The sequence below is a fragment of the Marmota marmota genome, unplaced genomic scaffold, assembly GCF_001458135.2.
Source record: "Marmota marmota marmota unplaced genomic scaffold, marMar, whole genome shotgun sequence".
Taxonomy (NCBI): Eukaryota; Metazoa; Chordata; class Mammalia; order Rodentia; family Sciuridae; genus Marmota; species Marmota marmota.
In genome coordinates, this window is record NW_026000026.1 from 78,742,675 (window position 1) to 78,760,566 (window position 17,892).

At 35.8% G+C, this 17,892-nt stretch overlaps 1 protein-coding gene across 8 annotated transcripts in view; it reads left to right on the top strand.

Annotated features, from left to right (window-relative positions):
* Positions 1–17,892, top strand: part of Spink5 (serine peptidase inhibitor Kazal type 5) — a 175,680-nt gene that overhangs the window by 110,381 nt on the left and 47,407 nt on the right. For 4 of the 8 annotated variants that reach the window (XM_048811753.1, XM_048811751.1, XM_048811754.1 and 1 more), the window contains exons 9-17: positions 725–852; positions 2,302–2,368; positions 5,350–5,477; positions 6,873–6,960; positions 8,631–8,758; positions 9,999–10,080; positions 11,156–11,283; positions 12,003–12,075; positions 12,412–12,539. In XM_048811753.1, the coding sequence (XP_048667710.1) occupies positions 725–852; positions 2,302–2,368; positions 5,350–5,477; positions 6,873–6,960; positions 8,631–8,758; positions 9,999–10,080; positions 11,156–11,283; positions 12,003–12,075; positions 12,412–12,539 (950 nt within the window). Of the gene's footprint in view, positions 1–724; positions 853–2,301; positions 2,369–5,349; positions 5,478–6,872; positions 6,961–8,630; positions 8,759–9,998; positions 10,081–11,155; positions 11,284–12,002; positions 12,076–12,411; positions 12,540–15,192; positions 15,242–17,892 lie in introns of all 8 variants that reach the window. The other 4 variants (XM_048811757.1, XM_048811755.1, XM_048811756.1 and 1 more) reach the window with 3 other exon arrangements.

Consider the following 17,892-nt stretch of genomic DNA (forward strand, 5'->3'; position numbering starts at 1 on the left):
AATACACCAGCTAATATGGAAAAGTAGTTGATAGTTCCTGAAAAGAATCACTTTACTTAGGTGGTTAGACCTTCCAACTCTATTTCTGCTTTTATTTTTAAAAAAGAAATCAATCCATCAATCTAAAGGAAACTGCATGTGTGGTGAAAAGGGCCCTAAAGTTCAGTCATTTAACCTGATTTGAAACTCCAGAGTTGTCATTTGCTGACAGAAGACCTTGTAAATTACTTCACTAAAATGATATTTAGTATAAATAGCTACTTTCAATGCTGATTCTGTGAGTCTGCAATGATAGGGGAAAAAAGAAAGTGTCAAATGCATGTGGGGCTTGACATTTTCTAGCTGAAGAACATTCCTGCTCTTCAGAGTTCAGTTCCCTTGCTTTAGGCCTCTGAGGTACTTGAGATTACCTCCCTGAAGGATTTTAGTACATACTATTTTAAATGTTTCTTTATCTGAATCTCCTAGGAGATAGTGAGCTACCTGAATTCTAGCACAATCATCAAGGCTTATTGCATTAATGAACTAATAAGCAAATGAGTTCTATACTTAAGTATATGAATTACAACTACTCATTGTGCTGCCTCTACACAGTTGGCACTGCTTTAGATGGCTAGGGCCATCATGATGCAAGAGGTGCTGGCTTCTGTAAAATTTATGAAAGCAGTGTTGTAAGTACTGCAGTCATTCTAACAAATGCCAAGTTCCTTTCCCTGTTCTTCAGGATGTATGCAGTGCTTTTCGGGCCTATGTGAAAGATGGAAGACTTGGATGCACAAGAGAAAACGATCCAGTTCTTGGTCCTGATGGGCGAACACATGGCAATAAGTGTGCGATGTGTGCCGAGCTCTTGTAAGTATCCTCATACCCAGGTAGTCCTCTGAGCGTGCACAGGGTTTCTCCCCAGGTACCCCTCCATGGAGCAAACATTCTTTTTAGGAAGCATGCAATCCTTTGTCTTTATAATGTGAAACAGGCTTTGCTTTCAGAATGGCTTGGTTTTTTTTCTTTTTCTTCATATAATCAATTGTAGTTTCTAAAAAGGAGAGAATAAAGTGGTTATGCTCATTATTAATTTGAGACCCTGCATTTTTGGAAATACCCAGTGTTTTATAAGGCATAATGTTTTAATATTCAAAAACAATTTTATATAGAATGATCTAGGTCAATAATTTGGCATGCATTGCTTCATTTGGGCATGTGGAGAGACCCTTGTTGAATAATGACAGTTTAACTTTGATAAAAATAATGATGATAATAATAATAATAATAGTGCCATGTGTCTAAATTCATTGTTAGTGTAAGTGAATGTAATAAAAGAAAAAGAACAATTGGGTGAACCTTTCTCTGAGTGCCTGGCACTGTTTTAGACACTGGAGACTCAGATATGAATATGAGGCAATTAGTCTTTTATATTCTGTTAAACTAGGAATAGACTCTAATCCTTGCAGCAGCAAGCCTTAAAGTGCTATATTTACATTACTGAATCTTTAAAATCAGGGCAAAAGAAGATTTAACAGATTAATAAACTTCACACTTGCTTTTGAAAATGACCTTCAGCAGTTGTAAATTCCAAGGGCATGTTCCATCAGGTTCAGGAGACAGTGATTATTATTGGTTTCCAGACAGGAAAGAAGTGGATTTCCACTTTCTTACCTAGGAGGCATGTGCTTTTGGCGTTCAAACCTGCCCTAAATTCTGTGGTTTTCTGTTTCTTTTCAAGCACCAGCTGAAAAAAGAGTATTTGAGCTTTCTAAGCTGGTTCTTCCACTGTAGAAGTGATATTGCAATGCCTGTCTCCAGGATGAGACTATAATTAGGTAATAGATGTGAAAGGGTTTAGGAGCTCAATTCAAATTCAGCTTTTACTAACAACCATTCCTTTACATGAAGGCAAACAAATGCTTTAAGGTTTAAGAAGCTAAACACAAGGGCGTGGATAGCAATGCCTCAGATGTGCAGTTTGGTTTCACCCCTGTCACAGCATTGTTCTAAAGACCTTGGTTCTGCCTATTAGAGGGAATTTTCCTGACAGCCTCCTGTTTGTCAATCAAGGTGGCACACCCATCCACTGGTACAGAACAAAGCTTCTAATTGACTGGCAGTGAGTCAGTTTCACACCCTTCCTTATCTTTGGTAATTTCTCTGGCTCAAGCATTCAAGACAGGGAAATGCTTGTCTCCTGCAAATGGATCAGTTTCAACAGGTTATGGCAGAGGACACAAAAGTGCTTAGAGTAAGGCTGGATTCTGAAAATAGGATTGAGCCATAAACTAACCAGCTGTTTACTTTCTGTAACAGTTTGAAAGAAGCTGCAGAAAATGCCAAGCGAGAAGGTGAAAATAGAATTCGAAGAAATGCTGAAAAGGTAAATGATTCACCAATATAATTTGGCTCATGTGGTCATGAACATTAACCAAATTATGCTTGAAAGTTTAAAATAATGCAATAATGTCATTGTCTTTTATTACCATGTGGCTTCTTCTGAATGTTAAAATTCCTTAAATTTATTTATTTTTTAACTCAGGGGCACTTGACCACTGAGCCACATCCCCAAACCTAATTTGTATTTTATTTAGAGACAGGGTCTCACTGAATTGCTTAGCATTTCACCATTGCTGAGGCTGGCTTTAAACTAGAGATCCTCTAGTCTCAGCCTCCAGAGCCACTGGAATTACAGGTGTGAGCCACTGCACCTGGCTGAAATTCCTCAAATTGACTATTACATTGCTTTGTTTTAATGTTAAAAAATCCCCAAATTGATTATTCCTACTATATTATCATTAGGTTCAGATTTAAATCAACGTTTCCCATTCAAACCTCAAAACATGAATCTCCACCTTTGTTTCCTAGTCCCCCCAAAAGGATCAAGTTTGAGTATACTAAATCTTGCTAATTTTTATCATCCTTCTCCCTGGCATGGCTTAAACCACTTTAACTTGAATAATATTTTAAACAATTGCAACATAATATAAATGAGGAATGACTTTAAAATAAAGTCTTCAAACAATGTACTCCCTGATGTATTTTATAACAAATTCCTCTGACAGAGTTTAGAGTTATTCACTTTTCCATATGGTTATTACCTTATTGAGATCTGCATTTATAAAGGTATTGCTTTTGCTTAAATGAAGATCTCTAAAATTGAGATGGTGGTTCAAAAAATACTCTTAAAATGAAGGGGTTTTCCCCAAAAAATTATTTTGATAATTTAATTATTTTTCAATCTAATACAAAAAGTTATTCCTTTTGTTAACTAAAGAATCACTGTAGCTAATGCAGTCTGGATTTTAAGTCACATCAAACCAACTTTAAATAAGAAGTACAGCAATTGCTTTGCTAAGTGACTGGCCTTTGTGAAGTTAGGACACCTGGGTTTTAGCTTTGTTTTGTCATGCTGTGGGTGTGTGAGACAAAGCGAATCTTCTCCTCTCTGAGTCTCAATTTTCTTGTCAGCAAAATAAGGAGGTTGGATAAATGACCTCAATTTCTTCTCTTCTTCCTGTTGGACTGTGATTCTACATCCTGCATTCTTTGTACTAACACAAACATTATTTTTGTGGATTGTAGGGTTTGTGTTTTTCTATGGAAAATACAGGCACAGTGTTTGGAAATCAAGAGCGGACCCTCCTTCCAAGTCACAATGTTAGATAATGAAACAAAATTCCAAATTCAGTGGGGTATTCTGAGTTTAAATTTGAGGAAAAGGCTATGGAGAACCCTTCACAATGTGCTGGACACTCTCCAAGGATTGAAAGTAGTCCTTCCATGGTGGTTGGTAAATTTTGGTCTAAGGGTCCTGTGATAGGTAGCATTTATTACTCCCGAATACAGAAAGTTGTTCTCCCCTGGTTTTCTCCATGTCTGGGCTACTCTGGCTTCTTCTTTATGTGGCTGGGGTCATTAGGTGTAACTGAATAGGACTACCTAACACTGATGGCTCAATATGGCTCTGTAATTAACCTGTCAGTGGGTTGCTCACAAAAGTGTTTCTTCAGAATCTCCTTGGATGAATCACAACTTATAAACTGAAATTATCATTGTTTCCCTTATGGGAATCATTAGGCATTGATTTTATTACCGTGCCATGATTATCAGCATCTGTTTTCCTAGATTGTTACAACCAGGAAGTTTGGCACATACACTTTACTCCTCCATAAACAGATACCAAGCAGATACCAAGATTTATTTTTCTTATTATAAGGAGGCAATTAGGATTCTCCTTTAAAGCACCCTATTGAAATTTGAATCATAAAGAAAAATCAGAAAATGCTTGATCTAAAACAGATCCTTAAAATCTTCTATTCCAAAAACCTCACTGTGTGGGTGGCAATGTTGAGTTCCCAAAGGTGATGGGACTTTGTTAAGGTCTCCCAGTGAGTCTAGCCACAGTCTGACTGCCCAGGTTCTCTGACTCCCAGTCATCCTCTTTATGCTCATGTTTCCTTGGTTGAAATGGAAGGATGAGGGTCACACAGTTGAAAAGTTTATATAGCAAATTTTCTAATAGTTTACATATTATAGTAATATATGCCATCACAACATATGACGTGGAGATCTCAAACCCAGAGGAATTTGGGGTATGTTTTTTTGTTTAAGTGTAGCCCTCACCAAATAGAGCTTTCAAAACACAGCGGGGAAACCTGAAAGTTCTTTCCAAAGCTTCAGGAAATCTGAGAAGGAATCTCTCTTTGGTTATTTTGATAATTCACAATCTTTTTAGGTTATCTAAGTAGATATTAGTCTTGATGGTCTGTCAATCTCTCAAAGGTGGAGGAGAAAAAAATTAGATTCACTCTTTCATAGATTTTCACCTATCATGTCAGAAACTCAAAAACAATGATAAAGGAAGCAGAGTACACATAACACTGGACACCATCTTGTTCTCTTTCCCTTGCAAACGAGGAGTGGATTATTTTTTACTTGATCCTAGTAAACTTTAAACATCTAATTTCTTGAATTCTATCTTTTGTCCATTGGAATTTTTTTTTTTTTTTGTCTTGGCTAGTATTTTGTTGGGTTCATGTGGGAAAAATCTTGTGTTTTTTTTTTTGTTTGTTTGTTTGTTTTGTTTTGTTTTTGTTCCTATGGATTAGGAATTAGCAAGATCTAGTTTTAGTTTTAGGAAATACTCTTTCTTTTTTCTTAGGCTGTTTTTGCCTTTTAATAACAGATAAAAGTGCCAAATAACTTCACAAATTGATTATTATTCCTCATTAATTCTCCTTAGTATGTTGTTTGTGTTTACCAATACTTCCAGACCTGACATCCTGTGATTATAAATCTATCATATAAAATGTCAAGATTAAAGAGTAAAAAATGGTGACTATAATGCCTTGTCTTTTTAAGGACCTCTGCAAGGAATTTGAGAACCAAGTGAGGAATGGGAGACTCTTTTGTACACGAGAGAGTGACCCCATCCGTGGCCCTGATGGCAGGATGCACGGCAACAAATGTGCGCTGTGTGCTGAAGTTTTGTGAGTACAGAACAGGAACACTTCCCAATCTCTGGAAAGGAGGAGTGAAGGCTCACCAGGACTGATCAAACATCCATTTGATGTTATTCAGAATAATATCTAGTGGAAGTTTTTGTCCGTGAGAATTGTGTGAGCAGTTTATGTCCTCCACAAATCACAATACCATCAGTAAGTTAGCACTAATTTTTTAAAATAGTTTTTTAGTTGTCAATGGACTTCATTTTATTTATTTATATGCAGTGCTGAGAATCGAAACCAGTGCCTTACACATGTTAGGCAAGTGCTCTACCACTGAGTCACAGCCTCAGCCCTAAAGTTTTGTTTCTTTTTCTGAGTGCAAACTGACTCCCTTTTCCAGTTAGAGGGCTGATTTAGAAAACACTTCTTCACATTTCCCCCGGGGACCTTTGTGAGCCACTTCAGTACCCAGTTGTAGCACAGAATGGGTTAAAAGCAGATACCAAGATTTGTTTTTCTTTAGTAATTACATCATTGTGACAAAGTTGATGAAACAGCCTCAAAAAAATTGTTTACACATTTTAATTGTATTACAATTACCTTTTTATCTGGGATGTGTGGCCTTGGGAAAAGGACAAATCCCACTATGTATCAATTATGGCATTTATGAAGATGTCCCAGACAAGTCTCATTACACTTTCCTTCAGATCGCTGAGTTCTATAAGCTCTTACCCACTTGCTGTGTATTGCCAGTGTCTCTCAATCTTGGCATTTTAAGATTCTCTTACTTGGATAAGAACTCTTGAAGTCCTTAATCAAAAATCAATCCTCAAATCCTTGGTAATGTTTTTTAATAACAATCATCACAGATGGTAATTGTATAACTGTTTCTATGACTCTTTGTTGATTATCACCCTATTGGACTATATGTGTCAAGAGAATAGGGGACAGATTCATATATACATGATAGTATACCCAGGTCGAGGCCAAGAATTACCAAAAAATAGTTGCTAACTAAATGATGGGTGAAGGAATGAATGAGTAGATATATAAATGATGATCCCTGCTGTGAAGAAGCTTATGGTTAATAGCAGAAATAAGCCATGGACATGAACGCACATGCACATACATGTTTACATGTTGTAAGACAGAATGAAAACTATTTTATAAGAGAAGAATTTTGAGGTATAACAACACAATGATTTACAGAGAGCTCATGTCTCTATAGGGTCTGGAATGACCTCTTCACAAATTTAAGCTGGGAATATTTAAAAGGAGAGATGAGAAAGAAGATCTTTTTAGTGGAGCTTAAGATGATTTAGATGTGCTTGTGCCAGAATCCAGGAAAACTTGGCTGCTTTTCTATCTATACCTAAGACTATTTTTCAGCATGAAGTTTTAAAGCACCTCTACTCATTTATTTATTTATTTTTCCAGCTTGAGGAACTTTTCTGAAGAAAAAAATAAATCAGATCAAAATCTGATTGAGAATGAAGAAAATGTTAAAGTTAAAAGAGAAATTGAGGTGAGGAAGAGTCTGATCCATCTGGTCATGACCTTTTGTGTGAGAGGTTTGGATGTGTGGGCATATTACTCTAATATGCACTTTCAATTTTGTTTAATATTTTCCCTACTACTAACAAGTTTTCTGGAAATTAATTTATAGTTATTGTTTTAAACTTATAAAAATGATTATGTCATTACCATTTCTTGATCCATGTGGAGGAAAATAATCAAGGCTCATTAGTAAAATAATTCCACATTCCAAATGAAAGTGGTATATCCAAACATTGTCTGAACTCAAAGTGTGTTGTGTCTCTTCCATAGTGTGGTAGCTGCTGTGAAGATATTCATTTTAAAAGAAATAACCACGTACAAATTCAATATGCTTCCTTTAAAATCATGCTGCATTCATTTTCTAAATGTCTCTTAACTTACCATCTGCCTGTTTTTCTATTGCTGTTATCTTAGCTCAGACACCTCATAGTTTCCCTTTGCACAGGTGCATTGTCTGGTTTATAAACTTGTAATACACTGAGTCTCCATCTTCCTCAGTCCTCATGATCCATTCACCCTCCCTGTTGTCTTCATAGAACAGGAGATGTTTCATGAGTCCTTGGCATTATGAAATTCCAATGTTTAAAAATATCCTAGAGTATATTTGAGTCATTTATTGAAATGCTAGAAATCTGTTGTGCAGAAACCCTATTTAGATTTATTCTTACTGTTACCAGCCTTCTCAGATACATAGCTTAGTTTGGCAGAGTGACCTGCCCCATTAAAGCTGCCTCTGTGTAACTCCATCTTGTTGCCTAGGCTTTAATTTTAACTTCTTTCTTCCTCTTAATCTTAGTTTACCAAGTTCCTCTAATTTTAGTGCTCAAATATGCCTCGACTATTCGATTATCTCTCACTTCCAATTCCTCCCTTCCCCATCTCTCCCCACCTTGGTTCGTTCCTTCCCATCCTCCTTTCTTTCTGTTTCTAGAATCTGGTTAGTTTCTTTAATTTCAATCTCTATTCCCTCAATTCCTTCACAAATTTTTTTGACAATCTTTCTAAAACAAATATGATTCTGTCATTCTCTGCTCTATGTATTTAACATGTTTTTATTGCCTATGGATAAAATCCAAATTCCTTTAGAAGTTTAGAGGTCTGGTTTTGATCATATTCAAGGTCTCCTTTTTGACCACTTCCCAAAACTTTCTTTTTTTACACAACTAATTGTTTAGCTACTATACTCAAGGAAATGTTAAATTATCTCTAGAGAACATGTAGTATAATACTGCCAGGATTTTGCATATCATAATTCCTCTTGAAGGACTTTTGTTCCATGGTGATCCTGTGTACATCCTCAAGACAGAACTTAGTCAAAAGTTCTTAGAACTTCCATTACACAATTAATCTAGACCTGAGTTATATTTCTTAGCCATGTATATTGAAATTACTTATTCTATTTGGCTAATAGAGGACCTAAATCACATTCATATTTGTATGCTCTTCATGTATTTGTTGAATCCTTAAATGGATGAATATTGCAAGAAGGGAAGTGTTACAAAATTTTTGGTAGTCCTAAATCCTAAGTTTTATTTTTTTTTCATCTGAAATTTCTCTTTTCCAATTTCTTTGAATAAACAGCATACAAAATTTACAAATAGAGACCTATGTCTAAAGTATCTCATTTTCATTATTCAGAAACAATGCAGTGAATATCGAGATCATGCAAAGAAGGGGATACTTTTCTGTACCAGAGAAAATGACCCTGTCCGTGGTCTAGATGGAAAAATGCACGGCAACCTGTGCTCCATGTGCCAAGCCTTCTTGTGAGTATCGAGTTTTAGAATGTCACATGGTGCCCTAGTATAGCCAGTTTGTTCCATAGATAGGAAACCATGGTGCAAGATTGGAGAGTTGGAAGGGTCACAAGCACAATGCTGCAGTAGAGCTGAAAGTAAGTGCTCAGAGTCATTTTTAAGTTGCCTTGTTTTCTCTGACGTTCACTCTCTTAGCACTGGAACCTCCTGACAAACGTAAACTTATAAAAATCTTAGTTGCTGCTTTGTTACTGAAGCTTCATAGGTGAACCTATTTGACAAAATAGGCACCTCATTTTCCATGGGGGTTGGAGTCAAAAGTTAGCACTGATAGAAATTGAATGGAATTGCCAAACTTCTCTAAAATTATCTTAAACATTACTTTATATACTCTGACATTTTTAGTAAGTGAGAACTAGCAGTTTCCTTTTACTATTTAGAATAGTTCTTACTTTATTTGGTTATGCTCAGACTAAGTATTAGACTATATCTAGATTATAAAAAAGCTATATTTAACTTTTTATTCTGGTTAATAGCCATGTACAGCTGAAATACCATCAGGTAACTGTGCATACCATACAATTGCATTGTACAAAACAAATTTAGGGTCATTTGGTTTATCAATGTGTGGAAATCATGATTTTTTTTTTACCGGTTGGTATCATCTTTTGGCTTTTACATAAAATAGCTATGAATAAACACTGCATTTAAGTTTAACTGAAACCCACTGTCTACATGATGTGTAGATGGACCATGGTCTTGAGGGAGGATACTTTGGTTGCAGTCACATCCTGAAAATATAGATAGCCAAGGCCTTTCTGCCTCTCATCCTTTCTGAGAAACAAGAAACAAGAGAATGAATCAGTGAACTTGGTTAAAGCTGCTTTCCACCTCCAGATGTTATATCGCCATTATTCTAATTCTGATATCTATCTTCTTTGTGAACCTTGATGATCTTTTTCTCACCATATGCAAGAAGGATAATTTACAGAAAACAAGTTTTCCAGACACACTATTTCCATCTTTCTTTTAATGTTAAGTAGCAACTATGAAGAAGTCATTATACCAAACTGGAGGTATTATACCAAACCTGAGGCCGCTTTGTTGCTTCTTTTTGATATGTCATGATAGAGGGAAAGGGATGCTCCTCCTTAAGAGGGAGGAAAGATCAGTGGTGCAGGCATGCAAAAAAAAAAAATCAGCACGTGTTTGCTCTTAATGGATCTCTTCTATTTTCTTTTTCATTCAGCCAACAAGAAGCTGAAGAAAAGAAAAAGGCTGAAGCCCAAGCAAGAAACAAAAGAGGATCTGAAAAAGCACCTTCATATGAAGTGAGTGGGATCCATCTAACAAATCCTCCTCTAACTGAACACCTCAAAGAAACTATCAGAAAATCCCAACCCTTCAATCCCAGATAGCATTGAGTTGAATGCAGTGGGATATTGTGCTGTTCTTGGATCTTCAGAGACTAACTTGTCAACTATAAAGAACTTCTTGGAGTCAATAATTGAGTTCCAGTTCTAGTTTCAACCTTTCCAGATAGAGGCTTTTAGCTATTGCTAAGTACTGTCCAGAAAAACTGTACATGTGCAATTTCTCCAGATGAATACCTGAAATTTCATATCTGAGTCAAAATAAAAGTTCCCTGATTCTATAAAAGACATGGATTTTACCTCTGAAATATTACAGTATTCATTAGATGAATGATCAGCACAACCTGTTGTAATGATGAGTGTTGCTTAATTCTCTCTCTAGATTCTGTCCTTTCTCTTATCCTCCTCTTATCCAAACATTAACTTAATACAGTAAAAGTAATATTGCAAAATGTAAATCAGGTCATAATAATACTGCTCTACTTAACCCACAGACACTCCTTATCAGCTACAGGGTACAGTTTAGTCTCATGCCTCTCTCTTAATTTGCTTCTTTACCTCCATTCAGAAATCCACTTTCCACTATGTGCTATATAATTTTGCATGTGTGTCTCTTGGCTTCTTTTATTTTCACAATGTAGTGCACATATTCTAAAGTACATTTTTTTAACCTAGGAAAATGCTACTTTTGACAGACTTACTTAAATTATTCTTGACATCTTTCCTGGTTTCCACCATCAAATTCCATGATCCCAGACATTTAGTTGTCAGATATATTGTACCTGTATATTTTCACTTATTTTATTCTGTTCAGTTTATGGTAGGGTTTGCTTGGGTACCTCTTATATCATATTGTGATGTTCTATTATTTCTTATGTGTGGCCATTTCTTAGAAAATGATATTTTGTTATTGTTGTTGACTTAAATTTTACATTTATGAGAAATATAATTAAACTCCTGGGCTTATCAAAATATAACACTAATTTAGGCCAATGTAGATGTTTGAATTAACTTCCTTCCCATACCATGGCAGGATCTTTGCAGTGAATATCGACAGTTGGTGAGGGATGGGAGACTCCCCTGCACCAGAGAGAATGACCCCATTCAGGGTCCAGATGGGAAAATGCATGGCAACACCTGCTCCATGTGTCAGGCCTTCTTGTAAGTAGAGTCACAGCCAGAGAAACAAGGGAGGGCGTTACCCTCTCTGCTTCCTTTTATGCTCAATTTGGAAAGGAACTACTTCAGTAGGGAACTACAAGAATTAAAACATATTTGAAGAAACTGGCTCATTGGAGAAACATATAAAAACCATGTCCTTACACTTAGGTCAGGGAAGAGTCACAGTTTTGAAAGACCCAAGAAGTGAAACAGGACTTTTCTAGGTTGCCTCCACGGATGCAATTAAGGCCAGTGAGTGAAAGCTCTGGAAGACAGGCTCCAGCTCAATGCCAGGAAGAACCTCCCAACAGTTTGATGATTCCAAAGATGGAATGACTTACCATTGAGTGTCAAGGATGATATAGGTAAAGGCATTAAATGACAGATTAAAGCAAATGACAGTCATCATAGATATAGTCCTAAGCACTGGAAGTTTAGAAAACCACCTCTGAACTAGGGTCTAAATTCTTCACTTGCACTTACAATTCTGTCCTTGGACAAATTAGGCATTCTGACTCTTTTCTTATTAGAAAAAAATGGGTTAAAGTAATAGTTTTACTACCTAAAGTCATGCCTATTTCATAGTATGAGCACAGACTTAGGCACACAGTAAGAATTTAATACATGTCAATTAACTGTCAAATTTTGTCTGAGATTATTTTCAATCTGAAAATTCTCTGATTCTTTCTCATATCTTTTCTTCAACCATTCTCATTTAGCCAAACAGAAGAAGAGGAAAAGAAAAAGAGGGAAAGTACGTCAAGAAATAAAAGACAAACTGCTTCCTTTGAGGTGAGCTACCCTTTCCAATAAGTCAGAGGCATATGGACCTGGGGATGCACACGTGGCATTAGAGAACACATGAATTCCCTGAAACCCTATGAAACCTTTGTACAGCTGTTGTTTTCGTGTATTTGCATCTGTGCATGTACAGATGTGATTTTCTTGCTTGAGGATCCATTGATAGTATCGCTTAAAAATATCCATGCCTTCAAATTGAGAAGTATTCTAAAATAGGCCAACAGTTGACCTCCAGTTTAAAAAAATAAAAGGCTAAATTTCACTCAATCTTGAAATCAGATCTAAATTTTGTTTAACACCTCCAACTTTCCTCCTTGATTTCTTTAGAAGTTATGTAGTGAGTACCGCAAATCCTGGAAGAGTGGACAACTTATTTGCACCAGAGAGAATGACCCCATTCGGGGCCCAGATGGGAAAATGCATGGCAACACCTGCTCCATGTGTCAGGCCTTCTTGTGAGTAGAGCATTGCCAGGGAGCTTGGGAAATGCTTTGGGAAAACTGTTTTAATGGAAATAATGCACTTTCTTCTTCAATGTAGAATTCAGTTTGAATGTCATATTTAAAAGTACCAAAAAATCGTAACAGCAAATGGAGAACTTTCAGACTATAAGTGCATAAGAGATACAGCATAAGCAAGATGTAAAAGTGAACTAGTGTGTGATCTTATTTATATAAGACATCTCAAATATCAAACTTACAGAAGTAGACAAGACCGGGGTGGGGAAGAATGGGTGTTGGGAATGAGGAAATCTCAACTAAAAGGTCTGATTTCAATTAAGAGGCATACTTTTTGAGAACTTTTGCACAATATGGAGAGTGTAGTTAATATGTATTTCAAAAGAGCTAAAAGAGTACATTTTAAATATTCTAATCACAGAGAAATAACTATATGAGGTGATTATGTTTCTTAGACTGATTTAATCATTCCACATGTATATCTATATAAAAATATCACATTATCTTCATAAATAGAAATTATTTGTCAATTAAAATAATTTTTCAAAAACGAGATGCAGAATGGTATCTTATAAGGCATTTCAGAAGTAATCTATAATTTCCTATCCAGATTAGAGAGTATCTATGACAATCATACTAATTATTTTCAGCTCTCTGAAATATTATTAGTCAAACTAAGAAAATACATGATATTACAGGTAAAGTATCATTGTAATGTATAGAAATTTTATGAGATTTTTTTCTTTTGCTCACTATTTTTCTTCCCACTCATTCTGTGTGAATTTAGGGAATAGAACTAAAATGGATAAGAGGTATAGAGAGGAAGATTTGAGTTTAACATGAATAATAACATAAAGATAATGACTTAAGGATTATGATTTCCATGTGTAGAAGTCAGTTACCTATTTTAGGGAACCTGAAGTTTGACTGTGAAATAAGTGAAATGATATGAACCCTTAAGCAAGAATCTATAATTTCCGAAACTCATTTTTTGACAAAAAGTGTTTAACAATTTAATTTCTCGGCAGATATTTGGTTATTCAGTCTTCTCTGTTGGGGCCAGTATAATTCATCAGATTTCTCCCATAATGTTAGAGCCATTGAACTCTAAAAATCTTTTCGATTTGAAAAGTCAATACGATGATGACTTAGGTATCATAATAAGCATTTATTGAATAGATGAAATTGGCTGGTATGTGGTAATATTTGCCACATAATCTCATAATATCTTCATCATAATCATATGAAATAAGTTCTATATTGTCACAAGTTACAGATGAAAAGACGAAAGCCCAGTGAAGTTGAGAATGGCAGAAAATCAGCTGAGGTTATGTTCCATGTTGGTAAAGAAAATTATAATATGCTTCTCACTGTAGTGTAGACAGGACATAATCTCTTATCAAGGCTTTACCAACTACTGGTGATATATTTGCCTATTCATAGGCTTATTTCAATCTATTTTTCTTTTCCTCTACAATCACTTTTCAAAGACAAGGAAATAATTCTGCCACCTAGTGGTCAGTTCGGTGGCCTTTTCTGATCATTCCTCATTAAAATATTTAGTCAACTTGGATATGTTTAGATCAGTTTTCACATAAAGAAGTATGAAAATCTCACATTTTAAACCTATTTTAATAAATACAATAAATACAAAAATTCTCCAATAAATACTAAAATCTCTATTCAAAAACACTTTTATCACCCATATTTTGTCAATATGCTAACAAAGGTTACTGAGTTTCTTGATCTTTTTTCCTCCATTGTCATTTTTTGCACTTTTTCATACCATGTGAAAATAATCTTTTCATCTTTTAAAAATGTTTTAATTTGATGGATGGTCAAATCTTGTATTGATCAGAATACATTAAAACATTTTAACAAATTATGCATTTTTTTCTCTACACAGCAGGATTTGTTTGTGTCATATACCAGCTATGCTATAGGTCCAACCACTAAATTCAGTTTGCAACACTAGTAATTGTCTAACATAGAAAGATGTATTGTTCTCACTTAATTTTATCATATGCTTATTTTTGGAATGTTTACTTACAATGACGACATTGCTGATGATATCAGTCCCTCTTATCATTTATGCTAATCACTGCATAAATCACTGCATATGATGTAAGAGTTACTATTCTAGTGACTTTATATATACCAACTCATTTAATACTCCAAACATTCCTATGAGAAAGGTATTCTTATTACCTGTCCTATACATCTATTGCCTCTTCATTTAAAAACAAGGAAGGCATAGGGAGACTAAGGTGCATCTCATTCTCCTTGGATGATCTCATTCCAGAGTATTTCCCCTTTAGCCACTCTGCTCTACTGCCGCCCAAACCAAATATTACCGCTTTATAAAAGTGACCACAGAAGCAAATCAGAGAGTATTATTGCAGTGCACATTCTGGGAAGTTAAATGGATTACTCATTGATGAAGGGACTTCCTCTTGCACACTATTGTCTTGAGGTGTGGTGAACATTTCTAGTTCATTATAAATAAAAGGACAAAGTACTATGGGTGGATCTTGAGAATAGATAAAGCAATGGATTATCAATCTATGAATCAGTCTATGAATGTGAAAGGTCTGCTCTCCTGGAATAAGATCCATTTCTTCTCTCTCTCTTTTTTTCCCATCCCTTGTAGTAAACAAGAAGAAAAAGGAAAAGCAAAAGATAAAAGGGAAGCTGCAAAGGTAATTTTCTCAGAAATGCTGATTCAATTTTGTGCCTTGGCAATTTTTCTTTACAGTAACATTCTAGTTATCTCATTATCATAAATTGTTTCTGTTTGTTTCATGTCTGAAATAAACTAAGAAAACTCTTATCCTTTAAAAAAAGAAAGAGAAGTCTTTATGAAATTTTTCTAATACCAATTTTCCTTCATAATTATTCAAATTTTGAGGTGCATTTTTATTAAAAAAATGAGTATTCAAAGGTTAGAGGGAGACCTAAACCCCAAACTTATAACAATGTCCTAAGTAAGAATGGTGAAGGGACCTTAAAACCATTCACAGACATTCACTCCTACAGCAGCAACAGAGAGAATAACACAGAGACTGTAGACAGCACACCTATCAGGGACCTCAATATAGATCATGTCCATACCTTCAGATTTGTGAAGCCTAGAAGAGCAATAACAGAGAATGTACTCCATATACACTGCTGCATACAACATATCTGACCCACTGGACGGACCCCACTATTGTGAGATCTACAGAGAAAGTGGGATCCTCAAGCACTAACACAATAAAGTGTCAAGATACACTATCACCACAGAAACAATAAGGAATCTATGCTACAAAACCCCCTTGGAAATATATTCATAATAACCTGATGCTCTGGAACATTTCATCAAGAGAGAGCGATGCCCTAAAGGGGCCTTCACATAATAGTGGAAGAGAAATCCATCCCAACAGATGCACAAATACCAACTTTGGAATATAAGAATTATGGAAATGAAACAAAACAAGAGAATGTGTCACCTTAAGGCTCACAATTCACCAGTAACTTATTCCAAAGATTGAGTGGATGAAACAGAAGATAAAGAATTTAAAGAATGATTATAAAAGTGACCAATGAAACAGAGAACACAGAAAATTGTGTGAAAAAAAATAAGGAAACAAATATAGGATATAAATGAGAAATTCAGTTAAGAAATAGAAATATTGACAAAGACCCGAACAGATATCTTAGAAATGAATGGCACAATCAATGAAATAAAAAATTCAGTTGAAAGTCTCTTCAACAGATTAGACCAGGTAGAAGACAGAATCTCAGTTTGAAGACAAGTTGGCTGACTTTGAATATACAGATAAAATTACAACAACAGGATGGTGGGAAGATGGCAGAATAGATGAAGTCCTGTTTCTGGCTGTTCTGTGGCATGAAATGAAGAAAGCAGACAGGCAGCTTCTCCACAAGGTCTCTCCTAGACGGAATACAACATCAGAGAGTATGAGAAGACCCCTATACAGTGGATTCTCACAGAAATCACCAGTGCTGGACCACCAGTACAGAAATCAGAGCCTCTGCACTCAAGTAAGTCTCTGGACTCTGGACCCAAAGCCTGCAGTTCTAGCAGCACGACTCACCAGCAGCTTAGCAGAACCAACTATCACCACCTCTGCAGAACTCCAGACTGCATTCTGCTCCCATGCAGGTCACTCTGCTGCTACCTATCCACAGCACAAGGCCATCGCCCAGCTCCCCCAACATCACTAGAACCCTTGCACTGGAAGCAGTCCAACTCCATGTTGGAAAACCTTCCTCAGCATTTTGTAATGGGTGTGGGTATCAGATTGGTTCGCCATTTGAGCAGGTACCTGATTTCCAATCCACCCCCCCTCCCCAGTGCTGATAACTCAGCACAGTGGCCACCTAATACAAACACAGCTCTCAGTTGGACAGGAGTGCAGTGTGACCAGGGCGCTGCCCACCTGGTGTGAGCTTAGGGGTGAGAGGTCCTATCTATTCTCCTGCTACTAACCCTCTTCACTAGATTTCTCCTTCACATTTCCTAAGATATATTAACTGTCTACCCTCACATCTTTTCCCCTCAGCATATCGTCCTATGCCTGACCCTCAGTTCATTTTCCACTAGCAGAAACTGTAAACCATTTTATGAAACTACTGATGATATTTTAAATAATAATTGAATTCAACATTTCTGGACATTGAGACTAAACTGTAAATGTCTTAATAACAACAATTTGTTCATGGGTGATGTACTGTTGATATTGGAATCAGTTAACATTGTTCTTCCCCACAAAGGAGAGATCTTGGAATCCTACAAGAGCACTACAGATCTCCCACAATAAACAAAAGTTAAAACAATAACACACCAGATCCACAGAGCTGCAAAGAAAGACACATGAGCAACATAAAAAGGGAAGAAAGTATCACAAACAAATCAAAACAACATATCATTAGAAGCATTGGCAACTACAGCATAAAAATTGACAGAGAAAGATTTCAGGATATACATGGTTAAAATGTTTTGGGATTTCAAAGAAGACATAAGAAAACAAATACAGGCAGTGAAAGCTACATAAACAATTGCAAGAAGCAAAAGATCACCTCAAAAGGGAGAGGTTAAAAAAAAAAAACAGAAATACTTGAAATGAAAGAAATAATAAACCAAATAAAAACCTCAAATTAAAGCATTATCAACAGAGTAGACCACTTAGAAGACCATATACTATGTCACAAAGCAACTCTTAGCAAATACACAAAAGTAGAAATACTACCATGCATTTTATCAGATCATAATGGAATGAAATTGGAAATCAATGACAAAATAAAAAATAAAAATTTCTCCATTACCTTGAGACTAAACAATATGCTA